The sequence below is a fragment of the Acanthaster planci genome, linkage group LG03 (assembly GCF_054643075.1).
Source record: "Acanthaster planci isolate LZ-2023a linkage group LG03, COTS_SCS, whole genome shotgun sequence".
In the NCBI taxonomy this organism is placed as follows: Eukaryota; Metazoa; Echinodermata; class Asteroidea; order Valvatida; family Acanthasteridae; genus Acanthaster; species Acanthaster planci.
This window is the reverse complement of record NC_141779.1, coordinates 2,798,667-2,823,409: the sequence shown is the minus strand read 5'-3', so window position 1 is coordinate 2,823,409 and position 24,743 is coordinate 2,798,667. Positions and strand designations below refer to the sequence as shown.

General features: G+C 40.0%; 1 protein-coding gene across 5 annotated transcripts in view; it reads left to right on the top strand.

Annotated features, from left to right (window-relative positions):
- LOC110986244 (uncharacterized) overlaps positions 1 to 24,743 on the top strand; it is a 52,344-nt gene that overhangs the window by 23,654 nt on the left and 3,947 nt on the right. For 3 of the 5 annotated variants that reach the window (XM_087134475.1, XM_022247978.2, XM_087134474.1), the window contains 22 exons: positions 1,318 to 2,946; positions 3,680 to 4,465; positions 5,164 to 5,276; positions 5,461 to 5,604; positions 5,888 to 5,984; positions 6,355 to 6,467; positions 7,193 to 7,216; positions 7,707 to 8,023; positions 8,434 to 8,604; positions 8,920 to 8,989; positions 9,271 to 9,363; positions 9,831 to 9,977; positions 10,666 to 10,743; positions 11,019 to 11,201; positions 11,605 to 11,694; positions 12,838 to 12,946; positions 14,173 to 14,259; positions 15,370 to 15,509; positions 15,926 to 16,142; positions 16,482 to 16,760; positions 17,054 to 17,414; positions 21,021 to 21,186. In XM_087134475.1, coding sequence (XP_086990601.1) covers positions 1,318 to 2,946; positions 3,680 to 4,465; positions 5,164 to 5,276; positions 5,461 to 5,604; positions 5,888 to 5,984; positions 6,355 to 6,467; positions 7,193 to 7,216; positions 7,707 to 8,023; positions 8,434 to 8,604; positions 8,920 to 8,989; positions 9,271 to 9,363; positions 9,831 to 9,977; positions 10,666 to 10,743; positions 11,019 to 11,201; positions 11,605 to 11,694; positions 12,838 to 12,946; positions 14,173 to 14,259; positions 15,370 to 15,509; positions 15,926 to 16,142; positions 16,482 to 16,760; positions 17,054 to 17,414; positions 21,021 to 21,186 — 5,414 coding nt within the window. The remainder of the gene's footprint in view (positions 1 to 1,317; positions 2,947 to 3,679; positions 4,466 to 5,163; positions 5,277 to 5,460; positions 5,605 to 5,887; positions 5,985 to 6,354; positions 6,468 to 7,192; positions 7,217 to 7,706; positions 8,024 to 8,433; positions 8,605 to 8,919; positions 8,990 to 9,270; positions 9,364 to 9,830; positions 9,978 to 10,665; positions 10,744 to 11,018; positions 11,202 to 11,604; positions 11,695 to 12,837; positions 12,947 to 14,172; positions 14,260 to 15,369; positions 15,510 to 15,925; positions 16,143 to 16,481; positions 16,761 to 17,053; positions 17,415 to 21,020; positions 21,187 to 24,743) is intronic. The other 2 variants (XM_087134476.1, XM_087134477.1) reach the window with 2 other exon arrangements.

Here is a 24,743-nt window from a genome sequence, read left to right as displayed (position 1 = left end):
ATTATCAACCTCTGTAAGACATGAACCCAACTGTTCCATTACAGAAATCTGCTAAAAGTCCAACGGTTTCCAAGCACGACTTTGTGAACAGTCCATCTTCACTCAAGAACTCTCAAGTTGCTGTTGCACTGTCGTACATTATGAGCATTGCTATTTCTCGCAAGGTTTTTGTAATCTGGTCTGCTTGGAGGTCCATCTATCATCTGATTAAAAATGTCCAATGCATGACAAAGTCAACAACAAAACAGTTTTAATTAAAAATACGCTTCCCTTGGTTTTGCATGCATCCCATTTCAGTCCTGAACATATCACGGTCATTCTGTCAATAACATATGACCTAGGCTGGATGCTTCATGACTGTAATTTTGTCATAGCCAAGAGGTTGAACCCTTCTCACTTGATTGATTTTTCTCCTCTTCGCAAAGCCTGTAGATTCATCAAGTAGTGGGAATTGATCAGGTGAAACTGTTTGCAGCAGTACATTTTTATTAATTACTTTTGATGATGGTTGATTGTGTTCAGAGTGATTTTCCCTTTGAATTTCTACTTTATCTTCATTGATGTCCATCTGTTTTTGTTCCAAGTCAGTCATAATTTCTAGTGTAATAATCAAGCATTCAAAACAATATATACCATCACTTCTGTGGAACCTGTTGGTAAAATGTCAGATGAAACATTATACTTTCAATAATGTTGTAAGTCTACCAGGGTGCCAGTAGTTTTAATGATAAATCTTTAAATTAATCTGAGTGAGAAACTTTGTTATGAATATGACTGCAAAGATTGTATGGATATTGTATTACTGTCTTCTGGTCATTGTTATTTTTACCTCACCTTGGTATCACGACCTTGCATGAAGACTTTCTGTCTGGTTGCTGTGCGATACCTAATATCTTAACCAAGAGGTCTATTTGCATTGAATTGCACCCATTTGCTCAAGGTACATAAATAGGTTGAATCAATAGGAGTGGGTGGCTATCTCAGTGATTGCAGTACATGCATGTTTCGTGGTGAAAAGTTACAGGTTTGAAGGAGTCCACCCGGCAGTTAATGTGACAAGGTTTTTTACATGCTTTGTGGTTCACTGTGTTTTTATTTAATAATGGACAGGGATAGTGTATTTGAAATTTTTCTACAGCCGTATGTTTCATATTCCAAAAATGCCAAGGAGACAATGGATCATTTAAAATGAAAGATTTCTGATGAATGAAAGCTACATGTAGACTGACCAGAGAACTTTGGAGCAGTTTTTACATACGACGAACACACATCACCTGGAATGAAACTGATGCTCTTTTTTTCTTCTTTCTTTGTTAGAAGCAGAGTCTAAAGCAGCTGACACAGACACATCAACCAGTTCAACCCCTGTACCCTCAGCTGCATCAGGTAATGTTAGGTCATCTTCCATTGAGAAGGAGACAAGACCTCCCGATCTGAACCAGGCAAAGGTTGTACACACAGATAGCCTAGAGGTTATCAACCCCCTGCGATTCAGCCCCACTGTGGATGACATTGATGGTAGGAATGGTGGGAGCAGAAGTCTACATGGGGTGGGTCACTCTGAAACTGGAAACTCTAGACATGGCACCGGTGAAGACCCACCCATAAAATGGAGAGAGAAGCCGCCCTATGCCTCACCGAGAAAACACAAGGAGAGCCGAAAGAACCGTAAGAGCAGTCGTGGTAGCAAGCATGGCGCTGAATCCAGCCAACATCGTACTCACTCAAGGTATGACTCGTCCGATTCCGATTCCTCAAGCGATAGCTTAGGGAGGTCTTGGAAGGAGAAGACGCCAGTCCGCAAGAGTAAACCTCAGAAGAAGCTGAGAGACTCTTTCTCCTCAGACAAAGAGTTTGACACTGACCTGGAGAGAATTATGGCACTGTCAGATAAGGCCGACGCATGCTTGAACATTGTCAACTCTGTCTTAGAGATGTCTTTGGACAAGGAAGTTGACGAAGCTCTCCAGGAACAAATCCAAGCCCTGCAGCCTGGTCTACCGGAATCTGAAGGAAATGTGCATCAACCAGACAGCACTGCTGATGTTATCGTAGAGAGCGATACAGACGTTCATTTTATCAAACAGATGGCTGTGCAGACGGTAGTTAATGCTATTGCAGAAAAAATGATGCGAGAAGCTAACAATCAAACAGTTGAGCCCAAGTATGATAATGACTTACCACTAGCAAATGGTTTTGCAGCGGCTCATCGGACAACCAAAGAACCCTCAGAAGGAGACTTTAAGCCTCCTTCCAAAGAAGACGCACAAGCTTTGGCAGAGATTAATTTGGAGGACATACCTCCTGTCCGTTATACAACAACTGCAGAAGTAGAAGAATCCAACCCATATGTTGAAAAGGAAGCCGACAGGAGGAGGTTGAAACTGGATGTTAATATCCCTCCTGAACCCGCACAGCTTTTGTCACCTCGGACTTCGTTGTTTCGTGGCCCGGAAGACAAAATCTTTACCCTGGATGAAATCATCGATGCTCTCCCAGAATCTGCTGTGGATGAGAACCTTCACCAGAGCCAAGGTTCTGCCTCCCCTGTTGACAAAACACAGAAATTTACATTTCTAGGGAGCTACCGCCAAGCAGAGCCTAACTTTATTGACGGGTCTGAGCTGACAGACTCTCCCTTCCAAGATTCACCCGCTGAAGAGTCACCTCCTGTGGTACTGACTCGACTCAAAGACATCTTCATCCTGGAAGGAGACGCCATGAGACTGGAAGTCCAAGTACAAGGTTTCCCAGTTCCTGAGGTGACTTGGTACAAGGATGGCACTGAGCTGCATCCCTGCAAAAATCTTCAACTGAAGTTTGATGGAGACGACACCTGGGCTCTGATCATAAGGAATATATTGGCTCGTGAGGGTGGAGTGTACACATGTACTGCTAGGAATAAGCTGGGATCAACATCAACCAGTGCAGTCATTAATGTGGCAGGTGAGTAGTCATCAGTATTCTAGTTGAGTCGTCATGTTCAGTCTTAAGCCAAGATGTAAGCTATTCAAATTAATGGTAACAAAGTATTCCTTTGTTATTGTTTGCTCCTTGATGGATGACTGGTCTTGTGAAAAAAAACTTACGATAGACTCCACTACAATGCTGGTCTTTAAACTTATTATTAATCTCTGCAAATGTCTCACAATGGCAAGAAAAAGTCTCAATTTTATCATGACAGGTACATGTAATTCAATTTTTTTGACCAAGATAAACATACATATAAATTGCACAGTACTATAGATTTACAGCTTTCTCTTTTTGTCTGATAATAAAACCCACGTTATCTTATTTCTAGGTGGCACATATATGTAAGATCACTTTAATTGGCTTTAGCATTTAGTATGTTGGCAGTACATGTAAGTCCTGTATAATCAACCTTATCCTGCTCAGGTTATAAAATGTAACTTACATGTACATGTATGTAGGAGTAACATTTATTCCCACCTTGCAGCAATAACAGCTGAAGTAGAGATAGAAATATGAAATGAAACCCAGATGAAATGGCACAGCTTTTCACAGGTGTACCAAAGTACTTTGACAAAAAGACAGTTTCCAAAATGTGGTACTGTTTAATTACCTTTGCATTTGTGTCAATATTTGTTGAGGTTAGAATGGTACTCCTTATGTTACAAGTGATTGTTAAGGAAAAACTGTGGTCTTCATTCTGTTGCAGGGCTAGCAGATGGCCCAAATGTTACAGATAAACGTAAAAAACAAAGTCTTCATGGGGGAAATCCCTTCAGCCCCACAGCCTCAATGTCATCTTCATCAGCCCATGATGATGACGTCTTTGTCACCAAGGCTAATGTCAGGCACAACCTGCCAAAGATTCTTCTCAGTGTAGATGATAGTGCCACTGATGACATCACTTTAGGTGACAGCGGGGACGAGGACTTACAGGAACTTACAACTCACTTGACTGAAACCATCCACTTGGACAGAAACTCCAATTGGGCCGACAACTCGTCGCCAGACATCAGCAGGTCAAATTCCAACAACTCTGACAAAGGCACGCCTTTCCGTCTAAACAAACGTAACCGTCCAGACAGTAATATAGAGAGTATTCGCCATCGGAAAGCTTTCAGGAAGCATCCTAGCAGGGATAGCATGACATCGACTGAGCCGTGTTCGACAGGTAATTCAACATCTGAGAGCGATACGGAAGGTGCTCCTAAATTTGTTCAACCCCTGACGACGAGGGAAATTCTTGAAGGACAATCTGTGAAATTGAATGTGTGTGTGACCGGTGACCCTGAGCCCAGTGTCCGATGGTTCCATGATGGATCAGAACTCAAGAGCACAGGCCGCATCAAATGTTCCCAAGGTACACATAGCCGTAATGGTTGTATATGGAGGCTGGAAATCTCTAATGTCAGGACTAGTGATGATGGAAGATATGTCTGCAAGGCAGAAAACAGCATTGGTGTCAAGAGCTGTGGTGCTTTTCTGATTGTAGAGGGTAAGAAATCTCAAAAAGAGTTTGGCAATTTCTTTAATAGTGGCTTTAGAATCTTTGAACCACCAAACGTGCAACATTTCCTCAGATGAAGTAATTTCCTGGATTTTTAACTTTTACAAATTGAAAACAAGTGTACAAAGTATTTTGTGGTTTGAAATTTCCTAGTTTTCCTCTGTTTCCCCAAAGGCACGCCTGGACAATATCTTACACCTTCTTGCCAGTATTATTTCTCTCTTAATTCATATCCAATCTTGTGATCAGACAACAGTTATAAATGTTTTGTGCCGATTTATTTGTACAGAGAACTTTACAAGATGTCTACTGTCCTTTGTCCAACAAAATCAGAAGAATCAAGTCATTTTCAATTGCCATTTTTTTAATGTTATACGTGTGAATTCAATATACCGGTTCATGTACATTTCTGTCAGAACTGTTATTCTTTGACCCCTCGACTCCAAATGTACAATGAAAGACCATTTCAGTTAATCATTAAAACATCAATTATTTGCATGAGAGCTTTGACAAAAGGGCATCTCAAATGGATTGGGCACACTTATTCTAGACTCATTTCATTGAAACTTGACCTATTTGTTTTCCCTCAAAGAAGGAACTCACTATCCAGAATGGTCTACGAGTTTAGCTTCTCCCAAACAGTGCTGTTGAAATTATGCAGAGAGTGACTTGTGTTCCTGTTGCAGCTCTGAATGCCCATGATGGAGGTTCACTTGAGGAGGATGACAGGATTGTCTCCCGCCTCCTCATGGAGCGAGAAGGGGAGCAGAGTCATGGTGAATCATCTCACATCGAGGAGGTAAGTGTCTTATGACCACTCTGTGTTCTGTTCATTTAGCCGGTATTCTTTGAGGTAGAGACCCGTCTTTGATAAATACGAGCAGCAAACTGACAGCAACAAACTGTTCAGCGTAACTTCCTGACGTCTTGTCCTTTGGATGGGTAGGCCATAATCATGTGGACTGCATTTTGGTTCTTGCCAGGATTTGCTGAAGACATTCACTGTTGACTCAGACTATAGTGACTCTGGTGGCAGGATGTGTGTCAAGAAAGGTGATCAGGTGGAACTACTAGATGGGAGAAATAAAGACAGATGGCTGGTCAGACACAAGACCAACTCAAATATGGTAATGACTGACCGTTGATAAGCAGTTGGTTGATTTTATAAAACTATGTAAATCATTTTAACCTCCTGAATGTGAGAGCAAACCTGATCTATTCAGGGCAGTGGTGGGCATATGAGGTTTCTGTCAAATAAATAACAGAGTCTGTGTAATAAATACAGATTACAGTCTTTGCTGAGTTAAAAGTGTTTGCACCTAAGTACCAGCATTTGCCATGTTTACTTTTAAAAGGCAATGGTACTTTTGGAAGCCCATTTTTTGTCATTCTTGACACTTGCTGTTACAGATTGGATACATCCCGTGCACACTGTTGAAGAGAACTCCTTCCTCAGCCTCTGAAAAAGAAGAGAGGAAGATTATCTACAACTTCATCTCCAAACAGAGTAAGAATGTCTTGGAGTGATAGGGACTAAAAAGCACCAACAAAAAACATATTTTTGAAATAAAAGAGTTTAAAAAGTTGGATTTTTGGTTAGAGATTTAAAACTCAAACTGACTGGAAAAGATTTTATTTACCACTTTTATTGCAGTTCGCATCTTCACAAACAAGCATCGTGTGATGTTTTGAAGTATGCTGTTCAGCTTCATATTCAGCTTCAGCTTCAAAAATTCCTTGATATGAGCAGTCTCAAATGTAAATGCCCCCTTCATTAAATTCTGTGTCAATTTGAATGTCACAAGTTCTGTCTAGATCAGATGGATCGTTGCGCCTGTGTGTATTCCTGATTACCAAATGTAATCCTGTCTATGTAGGCATTGAGAGACGGCCCAGTAACAGCATGAAGCAACATTCACGTGTCAGTAGACACACATCACTCCAAGAAGGTCAGCTCTCTGAACTGGACGAGGGAAAGATAATTGAAGATGTACGTGGAATCTCTTTACATCCACATTTCCTAATCTGCCCTGTTTCTGTCCTGTCCAGTCACCAAACTTTCTTCCATTCCCCTACTAGACTAACCCATTAACAATCCCATGCCAAACTAGCAAACAGTTGCAAAAACCATGAAGCCACCTGGGGGGTGCAGGGAGGGCAACTTGCCTCCCCCCCACACCAAAAGCTGGATACACCGCTGATTGTGCCTGATGCCATTATCCCTTTATTCCCCTGTCACCGTTTTCTTTCTGCACACTTCCTTGAATCAACACTTTATCCTTTGACACAAAGTTCTAGTCATAATGGCAATGTCCACATCTGGGACTGCATCTGAAACAGGTATTGTTGCCTAGGACTACGTGTAAGTTCACAGTTGTTCATAAGTGGCAAAAGTACAAAGCTATAGCCACTAAATGCCCCGGTTTCAGACATGGCTTAATGAGCAGTCAAACACACTTGGTCTAACGTATTATTTTGACCTTTTATTACATGCATGAGTGTACTCTAGCACATGTACTTTTCACTGTTAGCAGGTATTTGAGCATGTCCTCCATAACAAACCCCTCTGCTCGTTGGAAAGATGAATCACATATTTTCACCAAACTCATCTACTGTAGTCAGTTATTGCACCTGTTGTTTATTTTTCTTGCATGCTTCATTTGTGCACCTGCACTGCACTAATACTCACCTGATCCATCACTTCACCCTTCCCAGTTTCCTGAGCCTGAGGCAGTCCAGGTATAGTTACCGGTACTTGACTTTGCACTTTAAATAAATGTCTTCCATCAAAGGTCTGTTTCCACTCTATATGCACACATCCACATTTTAACACTCAACGAATGTTTTTCTGATGGCTGTTGACAAGATCTGCTTGGATGATTCATCAACTGCTACTTTCACCAAGGTTTTGTGTAAAAGATGGCAGTATATTTATGTTGAGCTGGGACACTTGGCTTGCACTTCAAAGTTGAAAAATGGACGTAAATTATCAGAACAGTTACCCTTTCAAAGCAACAGTGCGTCTTTTTAAATAGTGCATAAGGAACAGTGTCAGTGTAAATCATCCGATTTGTCATTTTTTTTTGGAATCTAATCACAGCAAAATCAAAGCAAAGTCATTTTGGAAACCCAACTATTTTGTCACCCTTTTGGAGCAGGTCACATAAAGAATAATATTTAATCTCACTTCAACAAAGATGTGACAACTACTTCTGTTTTCTCCCCCCAGTCATATGATCCCTACATGGCAGTTGCTTCCTATACTCCAGGGGCAGAACAGAAAGGTTTCATATCCATGACTGAGAACCAAGTCTTTGAGGTCCTGGATTCCAACAATGCTCTCAATTGGCTGGTCCGTGGTGAGAATGGTGACGTGGGCTGGGTACCGGCTAGCTATCTGACTCCTTACGTGAGCGGCGGTCACAATGGCACCAGGCGGGGGTCAAGGAGTTTGTCGGAGGAGCGTGATGACTTGGAGGCAGAAGATGGAGAGGAAGGAGACAGAGAGGTTGGGAGTAAGGAGAAGGAAGCCATGTTGAAAAGAGGGTTAGTGTCATGTGATTTGTCGTGACCTTTTTCAGAACCTAAGTGTACTGCATTGATCCATATTTTTGAGTAAAGCTGGTTCAAGTATGCCCTCAACGGAAACATGAGTTAGACTTTAATGCCATTGATGCAGTGACAAAGCGCTAGGGGAGATGGTATGGATTTGTACACATTCTGCTGAAAATTCTTGCACTTCTAAGGCGTGTTCTACCTGCTTGATTTTTTGTTAAGTGGTCAGAAGAACCATCTACTGTTGCATCCACAAGAAGTTTGATTTCACATCCTGGGATGCTGGGATACTGGTCAATCAGCCTCTAGGATTCCAGAATAATACGTTGTCAAGATAGATGGTTGAAAGTTAATGTCTGTTTTTACTTTGAATGAGTGTCTGGTTTTATTATGTTCCACAGATTTGTATTGAGGGAACTTCTTGACACAGAACGAGACTATGTCAAGGATCTTAAGTATGTAACAACACACTTCATTCCTCCTATTCAACATCCTAACGTCCCGATAATCCTAAAAGGCAAGAAGGACGACATCTTCTGCAACCTGCAAGAAATCTATGACTTCCACAACACGTAAGTCAAATAGAGTAGTTGGTTTGAGTCTTGGTATTGGGCACCTTTCAAAGTTTCATTTGTGTGTAGTTTAAACTTAAGCTAAAGGTAGATTGGGCTTGTGAATTTTTGCACTAAGCATCATACAATCAGAAACTGTTTATTGGGCCAGACTTTCCAATTCTTGTAGTTGAGCTTTTCAACATTTGTTCAATCTTGACAAATGTGTTTTGAGGTTGAATGAAATGATTAAAGCCTGGTACAGACTCAGCTGTAAGTGCCACACTTTATTTATTTTTGAAGTCTAATCAATTGCAACTGTTTCTTCGCGAATAGCAAATTCCTTCATGAGTTGGAAGAGTGTGAAAATGATGCCAACAGCATCGGCAGAGCATTCATTAAATGGGTGAGTGGTATAACAGTGCTGAAACCTCTGAAGTTGAGTTTAAGAAATATCTTCATAGCAGTGCAGATATGCGCCACAGGAAAATCCTTGAAAAGTTGTGCAGATATGTTGAATCAACACTCCATAATCTTAGATTGAACTTCATTTTTTTACAAAAGGACCGTTGTATATGGCATAACACATGGTTGTTTTTTCACTGAAGTGTCATTTGACAAATGAGAAAAGGATTAACATTGAGGAGATTCCAACTTTTTATCACTTTTCTTTTTCCTATAAACCAGCAATCATCGTTCATTGAGCTGCATGTGAAATACTGTAAGAACAAACCCAAGGCTGATGCTGTGCTGACATCGGCAGCAAAAGCATTTTTCCTGGTAAGTTTCACTCAGGTAGAAAGAAAAAAAAACACTATTGGACCCTGAGGATCAGATGCACTCCCATTGTGATGCATTATGGGTTTGTGCAATTTCAGTCGAAAATTGGTCAATACATTATCGGACAGAAAAAGGAAAAAACTACAGAGAAATTAAGAAGACCAGAACTGCCAACTATTGAGAGGACATGTTGTGCTTTATTAGTTCTCATTTGAATCCAGGTTAGTTTCCAGCTGTCATAAACAAGTGGAATTAGAAAATGGAGTTGAATTGATAAAGAGGAATAATATGCGTTCACGTGTCCCCAGAGGGCCAAAGTTTTGTATAACTGGGATAGGCTCAAGTGAAGCTTTTGTGCATTTTTTGAAACTAAGTTAAAAAAACAAAAAGAGTCTTGAGACGCCATGGAGATGCCAGCAACGCATAACGTTTATTTGATTTTGTCTTTGCTTTCTTGCCATCTACAGCAATACGGCGGTGGTACTGGTCCCGGTGAGCTGGGTCTTGGTGATTATCTGATCAAACCAGTGCAGAGAATTACAAAGTACCAGTTACTTTTGAAAGAAATCATCAAATATACATCCAGAGCTAAAGAGGACTGCCAAGAATTGGAGGTATGGCGTGCAAAATCTAACAGTAATCTGGGAATCAAAATTAAACATTTTCAGGAGTTTATTTTATTGTAAATAACGGTCTGACATAATTGAATAATGATACTGCTTTCTTATATTGCGAAGTATCCACCCTGCTGGGTGCTCAAGGCTCACTATCATTGTCCTGCACACTGGGCTCACAACAATTGACCATTCCTGAAACCATCTCAGCCCCCCGGGGAGCATACTAGCTGATGCTGCCCTATCAGGCGCACACGGCTAACATAACCAGATCTGCCCTCACAGGTACCCATTTTACTCCGGGGCGGAGAGAGGCACAAGCTTGGGGTAAAGTAACTTGCCCAAGATCTCAACATGCTGCCACCAGCTGGATTCGAACCTGTGACCCCTATGATCAGAAGCTACACACCCTAACCACTTGGGTCACATGCCCCCCCAATTTGATCGACTTTAATTGAATACATGGATTAGAATGGACAGATTTGCCCCAGGATAGCATAGTCACAGAATATTACTTAATTGTTAGATAATTCGACATTTTTCGGTCACCCTTTATGTGGATTCCAGTCCTAGTAAGTGCTTAAACAACAGTTTTACAGATTGCATTGCTTCGCACTTTGTTAAAGTTGGTTTCGCTGTGTTTTGAAGTTTGGACTCCTGTAATGGGACTGTGGATTTTATCTTACAGTTGGCGCTGAATGGGATGATTGAGGTACCAAAGAGAGCTAACGATTTGATGTATCTGAATCTGATTGAAGGATTCCAGGTAAGACATCAACTCATTTCTGGAAGTCTTACCGATGTTCCCTTGGATATGGCAGCTTGTCACTTGGGGTTTGGCTTGGAGGTCTAAATGTCTAAAGCATCTACATATGCAATGAAAAAGTTTGTTGTATTTAAACTGCGTGAAGGGTTTTCTGTTAACAACGTGAACATTACAAATTCAGAATAAACTAATGTAGCTATAGGTGTAGTAACTAAATGGTTCATTTAGTGCACTGGCCTTATGCAGGTTTCGTTCTCTACTTACTTTTCCTCCAGCGTGATGTGACTGAACTGGGTAAACTTTACCGTCAAGACTGCTTCTCTGCCTGGTCAGGCAAACCTAAGGGACGAGGCAAGGAGAGGCATCTCTTCCTATTCAAGGATATTCTTCTCTTCACCAAACCCAAGAAGGAGGTCAAGGGAGATGTTGTAGGTTACATCTACAAGAGCCACTTGATGGTAGGCAATGCTTGATGCGCAACCGTACCTGTACCTACTTGGAGCTACCTTTCAGACTGCAATATATTGAGATCCACTGGAACCCCAACCCCTCTAGTCATTTTTGCCAGAAGCCTTTGAACAATGGCAGTTAAAATCTTGCTAGTCAAGTTCCATGTGCTGATTCCTTAGGAGGTTAAAGTCATTAACAGATATTTCTGTGAAGAAAACTACAGACACTTTTTCATTATTAAGGGCTCAGTGAAATCATTCAACACCAACTTGTTTTCCTTCATTGCATCAGAAAAAAAAAGAGACAGAGCAAATTTATATTGAAGTTATCCAACTACAAAACTATTTTTGAGACACTTTAAAACCTTGTCCGAAATTGAACCTAGGTTATTTGAATTGTTTTTTGTTTTAGGTTGGTGCTCTGCATGTCTCTGAAGATCAGTCAGATGAGAGACGGTTTGAACTTTCATCACAGGGAAGACTGTCACCAACGACAATCCTGGTAAGTTGTCATATTGTCCATTGCTTCGTTTCTCTGTCTGGAGCTTTAATCAGCAGTCATTCAGCAGGTGAAATTTCTATATAAAATATATATGGCAGGTTCCTCAAAATATGGACAAGATATAGATAATGGTCAACTTTGGGGACTCATTTTTCCTGCAGTCGGCAGTTGCGAACGTCATTCGATTCTGTCAAAAAAATCAATTGCAAAAAGCAGCGAGTAAAATCAAAATCGATGTACAACACACGCTTTAAAGAAAGTGCAGAAAAGCACCCCCAAACCATCATCCCTTTACGACTGGACCAATCACATTTTCTTAAAGTACGTTTCCGGAAACCGTAGTCCAAAATATCGATAGTGGGGTTTTGCTGCATCATGGGCTGTTTGACCTTTGACATCAACCCAGAAAGTGCGCCCTCTTTTTCATTCAGTATTTATGAGCCCCTCCATCCAATGGCGATGCTCCGGGATTTTTCTCTTCGTACCAAGGTTTCTCAAAAGAAAATCATTCATACTGAATGACGTTCACAAAAAAAAGATGTCCAAGGCATGATGAAAATCTAATGCTCAGAGTTGTTGATTCTAATTTAATAAGCGCTTTAACATACATCAGTTGAAAAATATACTGAATTCTCCTTTTTGTTGAGAGAAGTTTTGAAGTCCTCTGGTGTGAATACTTTTGACCTAAAACTTTAAATTAATTCAGCTCTATTTAATTTGCAATGGTAGCCAACCAAATGCCCACCAAATGTACACAGTATGCCTAATTATCCCCAAATGATCATTTTTATAACTCTGAAGGTGTTAATTTGTATTTTACTTTTTAGAAGTTTTGAAAAATGACATTTGGAGTTTCATTGTGGTCCATTTTATGAAGAACATGCCATAAACATGTGTACTAAGCATATGTTTAACAGTGAGATGTGTTTATTTTGTACCAGCCGTAACTAATGGTTTTATGACTTGTAAAGATGCAACAAAAGCATTGAATTGATAATTAATATTAAACATAGAAACAAAGTAGGCACATCACTGGAGTTATTAGCTTTGTATAGAAACAATCACATTCCTGAGGATTTGTGAGCCCGTGTTTGTAGAAATATTCAACCTGAAATTCCTATTTTCTGCTTATTATGCATTTAGGCCAAGACAAAGTATGTGAAGGAGGCTTGGGTGAAATCTCTGCGTGACTTGATAGCAGAGGTCCCCAGAGAACTTCGTGAAGGAAAGTCCTCCAGCGAGAGACGCTTTGGTATGTATAGCATTCCTCAAACTTGCTGATGCCAGGTAGTGGGTAACTTGCTTAGTACTTACTTGTTTGTGCAATTTGTTTGGGCAAAAAATAGTTCTGCAGTTCAGAAATATGTCGGCCTAAGTTCTTGGCATAGAAAAGAAGCATAGCTGAGCGTAAAAGGCAAAACTTAGTGTGTTGATTTTTTTAGCAGATTTGTCATTTTGTAATTTTTTTTTTAAGAATTTGTTGATATGAAAAATTGAATTTGTTAAATTGGACACATTTAATCTGTAACACATTATGTGTCATGCGGAGCAATCCCTTAATTTTGTCACATTTTGCTTCATTGTTTGACTTGCTGTTTGCTGCAAACATCTTGTTTGGTTCGCCTAGTCATATCGTCAGTTTTATCAGCATTGCATTTGTTTATTGTGTTTTGATTCATATATTTATTTCCATTTATAAAGACGAAAATAGCTTAAATGCAATACATTTTGCCTAGCAAAGATTGGGATTGATGTGGTGTCCAATTTTATTTTCAAGCAAACCTGGGATTGTTAGAGATGATTTGTTTTACCATTCCAAGAGTAATGCAATACGCTCCTCTACAGATGACAATGTATTATGCACTGTGCATTTTGCTCTCATCTGGTGCGTTCTGTTGAACATACCGTGCTGTTGAGCATACCGCACACAGGTTAATCAGGTTGCTTGAAGATAAATTGAGTGTCCTAATACTGGAATACATGGATCACAGAAACTGTGGGTGTTCACTTGGTGTGTGGGGTTCAAATGAACTGGTTTTACTCTTGACGATATTATTCCTTGGTTTACTAATATTTTGTGTTTTGTTACTTTCAAATTCAGGTGTTGCCCAGCATAGCACTATCACTCTAACACTAATTTATTGACAACAGAAATTACAACTTTTGCTGTATTTTTGACTGGATATGTAACCTTTGACTTATTCCAAAATTAACAAAATTTCAAACTAATTGCTCTGTAAAAGAGAAGAAAAAAAGTTTTAACAATGGTGTGAAAAAAAAATTTGTTGCCCTTTTGTTTATTTTTTATTCTTTCCTCAAATTTTGCAGCAGTGAGTTTTTGTTCAAAGCTTGCCAAGTGTTTGAGCAAAGATTTCCGTTGCCATAGTTTTGATTTGCCCATTGTGTGTTCCACCATTTTCCTCTCATGAACACGTTTGCTGTGACGGGATTCGTTTGTATACCGCCCTCCATCCTCAGACCACTCACCTATCATCCCGCGTAAACGTCGTGCCACTTCCATGCTCTTATCCGGAAGCTCCTTGTCCTCATCTCAGTTGGAACCAGGTATTGCGTAGCGATTCCACTAGGAATTGTAGTCACTCCACAGGGAATGTTTTCAGGAAGAAGTTGTTAAAGGGAATGCCTGATCCATTGGAAACCATGGAGATTGTCAAAACTTTCATAGGCTTTGTTGCATTTGGAACGGGCCTGCTCTGAACAAGGGATATTCCAAGAGAATCCTCTACATGTTCTTTTAACGTTTCTCACTTAAACTTGCATGGATCAACATTCTTACGTGAGAACAAGTGTCATTCCAGGCAATTCCCAGTGTGTAAAAATGACTTGCATCCCAGATTGGAACTCTCCAGAGCTTCTTATATACCTTTCTGAGCATTTCAACTTTTGAGGGACTGCTTTAACAAAATCATGCCACTGCTGAAACAAAATCCAATTAGTCTTTTTGAAGAAGTTTGTTGACCTCTGTAAGACTTGTTCTCAGACATCTAGATAGATTTCTATTGAAAAGGTCATCAAAGCTTGTGGAGTTTGGCTTGTGATAATTATTAAGTAGATGTCACCTGACAAAGCAAGCTATGTCCTTTTACAAACAAGAGAGAAACACCTGTAATGTGAATACATTGTATGTGTGCAACCTTATTGGGAGAACAAGTCCAGAATGTGTCAGAGAACCAATCCAAGTTAATAACAGAAATATCTGACAACTCAAAGCTCCAAGTTGAGTATAGTTTGGAAAGAATGGAAATGAACAGGATATCATTAACCTCACTGTCAACTAACCATTCTGTCTGGAATTTTAACCGACCATTAAACTGATAGCACCCTTTACTATCAAGGTGTACTAATAATGAATATTCTCTAAACACTAATGAATATTCACTAAACGCAGTTGGCAAGGATTCAGCTAGAAACAAATCATGAAGATACATTAAAGAAATTAAAACAATATCGTTTTTCCTCTGGGAAATCATTTCTGATTGGTCTGAAATCCTTACCTTGTCAGTTCTAATGCTGTCTATGAGGCCCCTATCATTTGGAGTATAAATCTAGTAATTTGACCATATTTTAGGTTACTTTTCTGGAACCTACTGTCCATGTAGATCTAAGAACATGCAGTATCAAGTTGTAACAAGAAGTCTGTTTTTTCCCCTAAAGGCTTAAATGGTAATTTCAGCAAGTCGACAGAGTCTCTGATCAGCTTGATATCCAGCCCAACTTTACTGAGCATCCCCCGATCAGGCAGAGGAAGTATAGATAGCATGACTGGGTCCATTGACTTTAGCACCTTCACTTCGGTGAGTGCAAACTTCCTTTCAAGACATACTCAAATTAGTCAGGATAGAACAAATTAATTTTTTGGTAGTGTGTTTTATGTAGCTTTTATAAACTGTCTTAATATTATCACTTGTAGCTTGCTTCGTGAGAGTGTGTGTGAGAATATGAGCGTTGTGCTCAGTTGGTGTTGTAACCCAGAACATATGACTGCAGTTGACAAACTAAGCAATAGAACTAAGCCCCATCCCATGGTTCTTTGACCAATCACTGCTGTGGTTTATGTCAGACATGCATGCATGTGGATTCAACGTGTGTAGCTTCAGCGTGCAGTATGGCATTGGAGAGAAACACATGTTTCTTGCCCAGGTGTGTGCAATGGGCGGGGCTGCGTGGATCAGTCTATTGATGTGAGTTTTACCTGTTTGCTTCATTCCAGCTTGTTCCCTCTGTTGGAGCAATGTATGAAGTCCTTGAAGACTTGGTAGATGACGGTCATGAGACCAAAGAGATTCTGAAAGGTGACGTGGTCAAACTGCTGGAGGTCTGCGAGAACAACCTGTTCCACATCCAGACCATTCCAACCGATGAGACCAGCCCAGGGATGGAAGGCTATGTGACCCCAGGATTACTGAAGAAGATGAGTTTGGCTGACGGTGAGAAATGTTGGCTCCAGATTGCCTCAAGATGTCTGTTTGCCATTCGCAATTGCCTTGTTTTGGTCATATTTTCTGTGAATTTGAAGTAGTTGGGTTGAATAATTAACTTTATGTTGTGCTAATTTTTTGCTTTGTAGGTCCAACCACCTAACCAATTATGTTTTTTTTTTGCAACAGAAATGTTACTTTGAAGTTTCCCAAATGAACTTTGCACAGTACATATCCATATGCTTGCACTTACTTCACGGTGTCAGATTGTCTTCCGTTTTCAATGTGTCTCCTAGAGTGATGTTTCAGAACCAAACATGACGCTTCCTGATGTCTTCGTCTTTTCAGAGCCTCCAGCTTTTACTGACAAGTTGAAACCTTGCCTGGTCAGCACAGATGAGTCAGCTGTCCTAACATGCTCCTTCTCTGGCAAGCCTATCCCAACAGCTACCTGGTCTCTACCTAGCCATCTGAATAGTGGCAATAAACGTGTAGAGATTATGAGCGCCGAGAACAACTCAACGCTCACCCTGCACAGGGTGACCATGTTAGATGCCGGAGAGTATACGTGTACAGTTGAGAATTCTAATGGATCTGTCTCCTGCATGGCCAAACTAGACGTCAGAGGTATTCTTTTGAACAGGATGTCTGATTACTCACATTATCAAAATATAGAGTTTCAGTTCTGTGGCTAAATATATGTATCATTTAATGTTGATCAGGTTATATCAGAATCGATATTAATTTGTGACAAAATTGCCTGGCCAATCAGATCATAATGTTAGCAACTCTTAAATGTCTGGAAGTCAATTCCTTCTGAACTTTTGGAAAAAGAAATCATATAGAATCGTAGTGTAACTTTGAGTTTTGAATTATTTGCTGTAGCTCTTTGCTTATATGAGTGCTGTTTTTTCCCACAGAGTCCCAGTCAAGTATTGTTTCAACAGACCTCAACTTTGGCGATATTCATGACATCTCACGGGCACGTTCCTCTAGCCCCCTCACAACCCACTCGCTATCCGTTGAAGAGCCATCTATGGTCCGTTCCACCTCCTTGGAGAACCTGAAGACTCTGGATGAAGACTTTGATGTTCTTCCCGGGGAAATAGTCCGCGCCTCTTCCGTTTCTGGACGTGGAATGCTGAACAGCAGCAAGAAGTCGGGCAAGGATAAGATTGGAAGTTTCCGGAAGCACATCAAGAAGGCTTTCAGCACGGCAGGAATGGAGAAGGATAAGATATTTGCCAACTTACAGAGATCACAGAGTGGGAGCAGTCTACAGTAAGTTCTTCCATTTTCACTCCTTTTTTGATTATAAATCATCAACAGTCTTTTAGCCTGATTGCATTTTCAAAGTGGAGCAACCAAATAAGTTTACTCATATTTTATGTTGAAGTCATTTTCACTTGGAGGAGAGCATAAATTTCAGATCAAGGAACTTTGAAAATGAACCCACAAAATGAAATCTTACATGCACAGTGACTCTGCTCATGCAAATGCTCAAAGAATAAATATAATTAAAGCAGTTGTTTGTAAGCTAACAAGTTGTGCAGAAGTCAAGAAGTTGCACATCTAACTTCTTTGTGAACAGGATCAACAAAAGTAGATGGAAGATCAATAACTGTCCTACAATTAAACCCTTAGGAATATGCTCTATGTATGTAATGTTTGACAGGGGTCAACCAGGGTCAATCATAATTACACAATAAGTCATCTATTTATCAAGATGGTAATCAGGAGCCTTTATCCCTGGTTTCCTGGATTTAAACATTATTATACACAGTGATCGCCAGTTTGTGACGTACGCGAGGTTTATGTCTGCCCCACATCCTGGCCATCGTATCATTGATATGCATCAATTTCCAATGTGTTTGTGACCTTATTCAAACAAGAATCCACGCAGACGTCTGATAGACACAGAGCCTGGATATGCACAATCCACTGACATAAAACGATGAGCATTTTTTGGGAGGGGGGGGTGAGGCAAGTGATGAGGCATCATCGCATTCAGTGGGTTGCTTTTGAAATGAGGAACAGGTTGTTGAGAATTTTTGATTAATTACACAGTGTGCCCTCATCACACTGTAAATGAGTATGATGCATAAGCACCATAAAGAGCTCATTGCCAAAGCCATTGCATTTATTGAAAAAGACAAAACAAAATCACATTGTAGCTAAAAATTTATTGAAAATCTAGTCATATTTAAAAAAAATCAAAATCATTCCAGACATTTTTTAACAGTAAGATCAGATTCTTGTGAGATAGTTTATATCAATGTAGAGAGCGCCCTCTAGAGTTAAGGCCAGGAAGTCTAATCAACCCCCCCAAAAAAACCACATTAAAAATACATAAAACTGCAGTATCATGTCCTTGAAGAATATTGAACTTGTAGTTCATGTTTTCTTGCAGACATGAAGTAGTGTATTTCTGTATTAAATTTAGGATAGGCCTTTTTGATTTTGCCCTGTATACACCACACATTGGTGAACATATTTGAGTAAAAATGTGTGAGGATCTGAAATATTGTTCCTCTAAGAATCTTTCTCAAGACCACAAATACATATGTTGCATATTCTACTTCCACAGTTGTCAAGTTGGTTGCTGTAATGCCATTAATGGTTACACAAGGGCCAAAATGAAGTAGTTATATCAAACCTTAGAAAGTGCACCCTTATAACTGAGAAAAAATGGACATGTGAAATATTGGAAGTTTATTCAGTGAAATAAAAGTGTTGGAATAATGACCTCTCTGAAGAAAAATGATCTAATAACACAAACCACTAAAGACGCTTTGACTTGGCGACAAAATAAACCATCAGTATAGAAACAGAGAAAACAACATACAAATTAACAATATAATACATTAGGATTAAGTATTGACAGACAAACCTTGTGACTTGGACAGTAATGTATACCCCTTTGTCAAATAATTTGCAAAAAAGGGGAAGATATATTGCTTTGTCCCGTATGCTGTGTCACTGACTTGTTGGATATACTGGCATGTTTCACGCCTACTGTACATTACTACCATACCACAATGTAATATTACACTCACCATGTGTTAACAGGGTCTACCCTATGATAATGCTTACATATTTGCAATGTTGATGGACAAGAAGGAGGCACACATAGACATGTCCAGATGCAGCAGGATTGATGAGTACTGATAGTTATTACTCAATCATCCTGGGTGAGAATTACTGGAAACTGTCCTCTAAAAGTAGTTCACAGTGCTTCTTTTAATTTCAGATTTCCATAGAGTGTTCAGTTGTGGCATGTTTTACCTTGATGTAAACCAAAGATTTGTTTCAAGTAAAAATCAAACTGACTTCTTACCATTCATTCAAAACAATGTTCTCTTTGTTATTTCCGTTTGTGCATTGTCTACACGATGTACGGAATGCAATTAGTTTACAGTTTCTTTCCTCAACCCATGTACAGCCCTTTGAAAAATGTTGAATTCAAAGCCTTTAGACTAATAGAGTACCGGAGTGTGACGTCACTGTGAACGAGAAAGTGCAGTGCAAACGAATGGAGTACGCGCGCGTGTTGGTTCACGGGCTGATTCATGCGCTCATGCCTTTTACACACTAATTGTGCGCGTGACGTATTCACTTCGGTACTCTATAGATAATGCTAAGACATGTTACAAAAGGTTGTCGTTACATTCATTTATAAAAATCCATATGAAATTTGTATTTATCTGTGCTAACTTGAAAGGATGTTACCTCATTCATAACGTACACCATCATTTGATTTACTACACAAACAGAGCTTTTACAATTACCCCCACATGCAGTACATTGTCTCATCCCAGACAAGAACACAAACCAATTGTGTATGGTTTTCCACTTAATTACTGGTCACTGTTTAAGTCCTCCGCATATGAGAGTGAGTGTAGGAAAACTCAATGTTCATTTCTCCATCAGCAAGCAGCACACACCATGCATTGACTAATATGGTCAAGTTATGTGGTAATATACATCACTTACCATGTGTTGTCTGGCTGTTTGCAGACCTGGCCTACTAGTCTACATATATGGGTGTCAGAGGTGTAAGCTTGTGTAGGGATGTAGGAACAAATTGAATGAGGGTTGATCTGAAAACTGGGCAGTCCAAATTGAAGGTCAGGGTTGGGATTTAGTGTAATCTTGGGGCAATGAACTTTAGTCTTTGTGGCTAATTTTTAGCTAAGTGCATGTGGGAGTGAGAGAATAGCTTTGCATTGGATTTTTTTTAAAGAAACAGTATTTGAGAATATTTTGCATAAATTTTAGTTTGATATGTACATGTACTTGTATTAAGTAGAAGTGCAAAAGTTTTTTTTCTCAGTTTGTGGCAATTTAGAGTAATAAACATTAGCCAATAATTAAAAAATGTGAAAGTTTAAAAACATGTATGTTGAAAGTTCAGGGTGAAACTGATTGAGATACAACATTAAGAATTGCCAGTTAGGATTTATGCCTGAAAATTTCAGTGTAAGTAAAAACTTGAAACAATAAAATATATTGAACATTTAGGAGCAATTTAAGACCAAACAAAATTTTGGCATGGAAAGTGTGTCCAGAATGCCTGAAATGAAGCCAATATTAGCATCTGATTTTTGAAAAGAAAACAGAGATTCAAAATTTATCAGATGTTTTCAGTAACTGTTTGAATTTCTAAGAAAATAATCTTGAGCATAATTGTTGTTGAAGGAGTTTTACTAAGTGGAATAAACCATTGGTCCTCAGCAAAGTAGACCTTTTGTAGTATGAAAACATAACAAACCTGTTGGGTAAAGAATGTTATGTTGGTGACTGAACTGCGTTGGATATTGATAAATTGAGGAGGATTTCCAACATGTGTCAGTGCTAAGATTTAGTCTTTTTTTTTTTTTTTTTCAGAAAAAGTAAACATCAACAGAGATCGACGACGTGCATCCACTGCAAAGCACTGAGAGATGATGCAGGGGAAGATGGACTGACAGTGTGCGAGATGTGTGCTCAGAGAGCAATGGCTAGTAGTCAAGAAACTCTGATGGAAGAAGAAGAAGACGCAGTCATCAAATAGGTGAGTAGTATGTTGCAGTTTTTGCCGTGCCTTCAGGTTGGTAATCTCAAAGACTTCCCTCTTAACTGTATGCTTAAGGACAACAACTTGGCAATGACCAGGTATGATTGTGTTGACGCAGATATCAATTGTTTAAAAGTCAATTAAATTAGCTTAAAGGAAACTGGAGTAACAGCAAAGAAATAACCGTCATGTTACCTAGTATTATGACATTAACAGAGACAAATTTACTTCTGAAGTAGTGTGTCATTTCATCATCATTAACCTAGATAAAAGTGGCCAAAATTATCTGTCCAAAAGATGGCAATCTTAGAGCCCAATTTCATGGCACTTTGTACATGTATGGAAAATCTACCCGATAAAAGCACCTCATCCAGTGGGTTTTTGGCAGCGTAGATTTTAGACTAAATGAAGCAACAGACCCTGTTTTAATCTGAGGATTTCTTAGCAGACATCCGAGAAAGATTTGTGAATGGTCTTACAACCCCAGCTGGCTTGTGTTCCAAGGGCAAGACTGCTTGCTCCGTGCTGCCTCATGTCCACACATGCCCAGCACGGAAGTAGGAACTTGATTATGACTGCAGGTCATCAGTGACCTTACAAAGAGACTGTGTTGATCCATCTGTGTTACACATGGACCGTAAAGGGTCAAGAATTGTAAAGTGCATGTCATCATACTGAAGAGACTGCTCTTATAAAATAAAAAAGTACTCTTCTCAAGACTCAAGGAGGATGCATTCTGTGAGGAAGACAGCTACTGTAGTTTGGCAGTACACCAGTCTGAGTAATTGCCAAAGGAGGTACATGTACTAAGGACAATCAAAAGTTATGCTTCTCAGAATTGACAGGAGTGAGATTTGGCCATTTCCAGATGACATCCTTGATCAGGAAGAAGATGCCTGGTTGCGAGATTGGCTCATCAATCACAGGCATCACTAGACCAGTTTGAATTGTGGAATGTGTAGCCACAACTACGCTGATGACCGCAGTGAGGGATAGCATTCAACATGAGGATTTTTTCCCTGAAATGTGTTGACTGCCTGAGATTGGAAGGGGAAACGCCTGTAGCTGAAAGGGTCACAAAATAATAAGATCAGAATTACAAACGGGTCCCGCAAAAGATATGGCTGCAGTTTGACAAAGAAATGTTATAGAGTTTTGCTCTCGAGTGTAACTAGTTGCCCATAAAAACGATGAATGAGAAAGTGAGCCCCCAGCAACATCCCTGACAGCAATCATCATGTCCGGGGTTCTAACCCTACCATGGTAACTGTGAAGATGACTTCTCAGTTTCCTCACTGATCCCATCCCATTCTCAATCTCAATCATTCTCAAGGGAAACTTCCATCTTCTGACATTTCCTGACATTTCCTCGCTTGAGCAGCACCTCAGTGTGCCTTTCCAAGAAATCTTGGCTGATCACCAGAAAACTAATGCAATCACTCATTATTCATGGCACAACCTAGCCTGGGTCAGTTGACCTCTGACACTTCAATTGACATCTGATTGGATTAAACCAATCGGGTAATTCATGGCCAAGGCCAATGCAATACTACTTCATTGAAGGGATGTCCACAGTGAAGATTAACGGACATTGATTGGTAGGAATTCCAGCCTTTATAGTTACAGCAATTTGTGGCAATTCAGACACACCTCCACCTCAAAAAAAAGTCAAACTGTTTCTCTTTTCTGCAGAAGAAAAATGGTTTTCTTCATGAAATGATAAAAAAATTGGAGGAGGGGAGTGAATCAACTGAAGTGATTAAACAGTCTCTCAACTTAAACATGAGCAGGACAACATTGTGATATCCCTTGTTTATCCGACTTTCATGTTAACAATTTCGTGTGTACATTTTTTTCTTCAGAAAGATTCTAATTACTATAGTTTGTATTACAACGGAACAAAGAATTGAAAATGTTCATTAATCCGTGGATAATTGATGTAAGAAAATAAACCTAGTGTTATGTCATCAGTAATCGTTATCTTTAGCTCTACATGTGCATCATCCTCAACCCATCTACTCCCTTCCGTTACACATACGTGACAAGCCATGCTAAGCCGGCTGATCGTTGCTCATATATGGCCAGCACTCACTGCTGGTAGCAGTCTATTTAAAAATGCCACTGGAGATACCGAGAGGTTATCCCACAAAATGCTCCCCTCCACCAGAAATCCCAACATCATCCCTGGCACCAGCGCACCAATCACAGCCAGCGACAGACAGATTACAGAGGGACTGTCCTGCCCCATGATTGGCTGCAAGTGGGTACCACATACCTTGATTAACAGCAATGCCTTCTTTAGAACTCATTCCATGCATACCAGTCAGGAGGTCAGAGCTGGTTGTCATTGTGTGTGATCCCTGTCTCTCCTTCTCTGCCGCCGCCGATTCCTTGCATTAGGCTGCTAGGCCTCTGTCTTATATCCCTTTGCTTTCTTTGCTCGGCCGGTGTCTCGCTCAGCCTGTTATTTTTTTTCCTCGTGGTTTTTGCCCACGTTGGTTTCCTCTTCCACACACACATATCTGAGCTTAGCCAGCAAGCAAACTCCAGTCTGCTCAACTGCCAGTTCCAAGTCTTCTTTCAGTTAATCTCTCTCATTCATTGGAAGTCAGATTCAACATGGCTGACAAGGGTGAGAACTTTTCTCCTTTTCTGTTGTTTCCAGTTGTTTCTGTTATTTTCAACTCACTGTTCTGTTATTGCTTGCATTGGTCGTTCATGTTGCACTTTGTCATCCATTTCTAACATAACCCCCCTGAGTCTCATTACTCCGACATTGTACATCATTAGCAATTTCTGAATGGCCTGTATTCCATTCTAAGTCTTATCAAGAAAAATGAACTTCTAAATGTACATGTAATGTATATTATTCTAACCTTTAGTGTATTGCATGAAGGCTTCGATGAGTTCTGACACTTTGTCAATATCAAGTTTTCAGAAATATACCTGTATAATGGCAAAGGGGAAAAATTGGCACGTCTTTTGCATTGAACTTTCTCCTATTCCATCATTTTTCTTCCGCTATGATTTGCATGTTCAGCTCAGCCTTTCACCTCTCATACCATTCACTGGACATGCCATATTTAGCATTGTTATTATGCCTGGTATGCTGCCTTGGTATTACCAACACTGATGGCAGTTGCAATAACAGAACTAATTATTGTCTTGGGTGGATGCAGGCAGCAATAAGTGGGTATTTTATCATTTTGTGTGTCCTCTTATGGCTGGACAGTGTCCAGTTGGGGGATATTATGCCCATTTGGGGAAATTGTGGTAATATCCCCTTTGGGGTTTTGTTCCCTTGGGGATGCGTTCCTTGACAGGATGTCCTCATTCTCATCCCCTTGGGATATATCCTCCCCTTTGAGGTAGAATTTCCACTTGTTCTCTGCCTGGATTCACCCTTGACTGCAGCTGATTAGTTGTTACAAAAGGAATTGAGGTTTATTGACCCAATCTTCGCCAGTCCTGACCAGCTCAGGAGGGGTGTGGCCACACCCACAGTGTCCAGTATCAAACTAGGCCATTTTGACCAGTATAGACCAGATCATTAT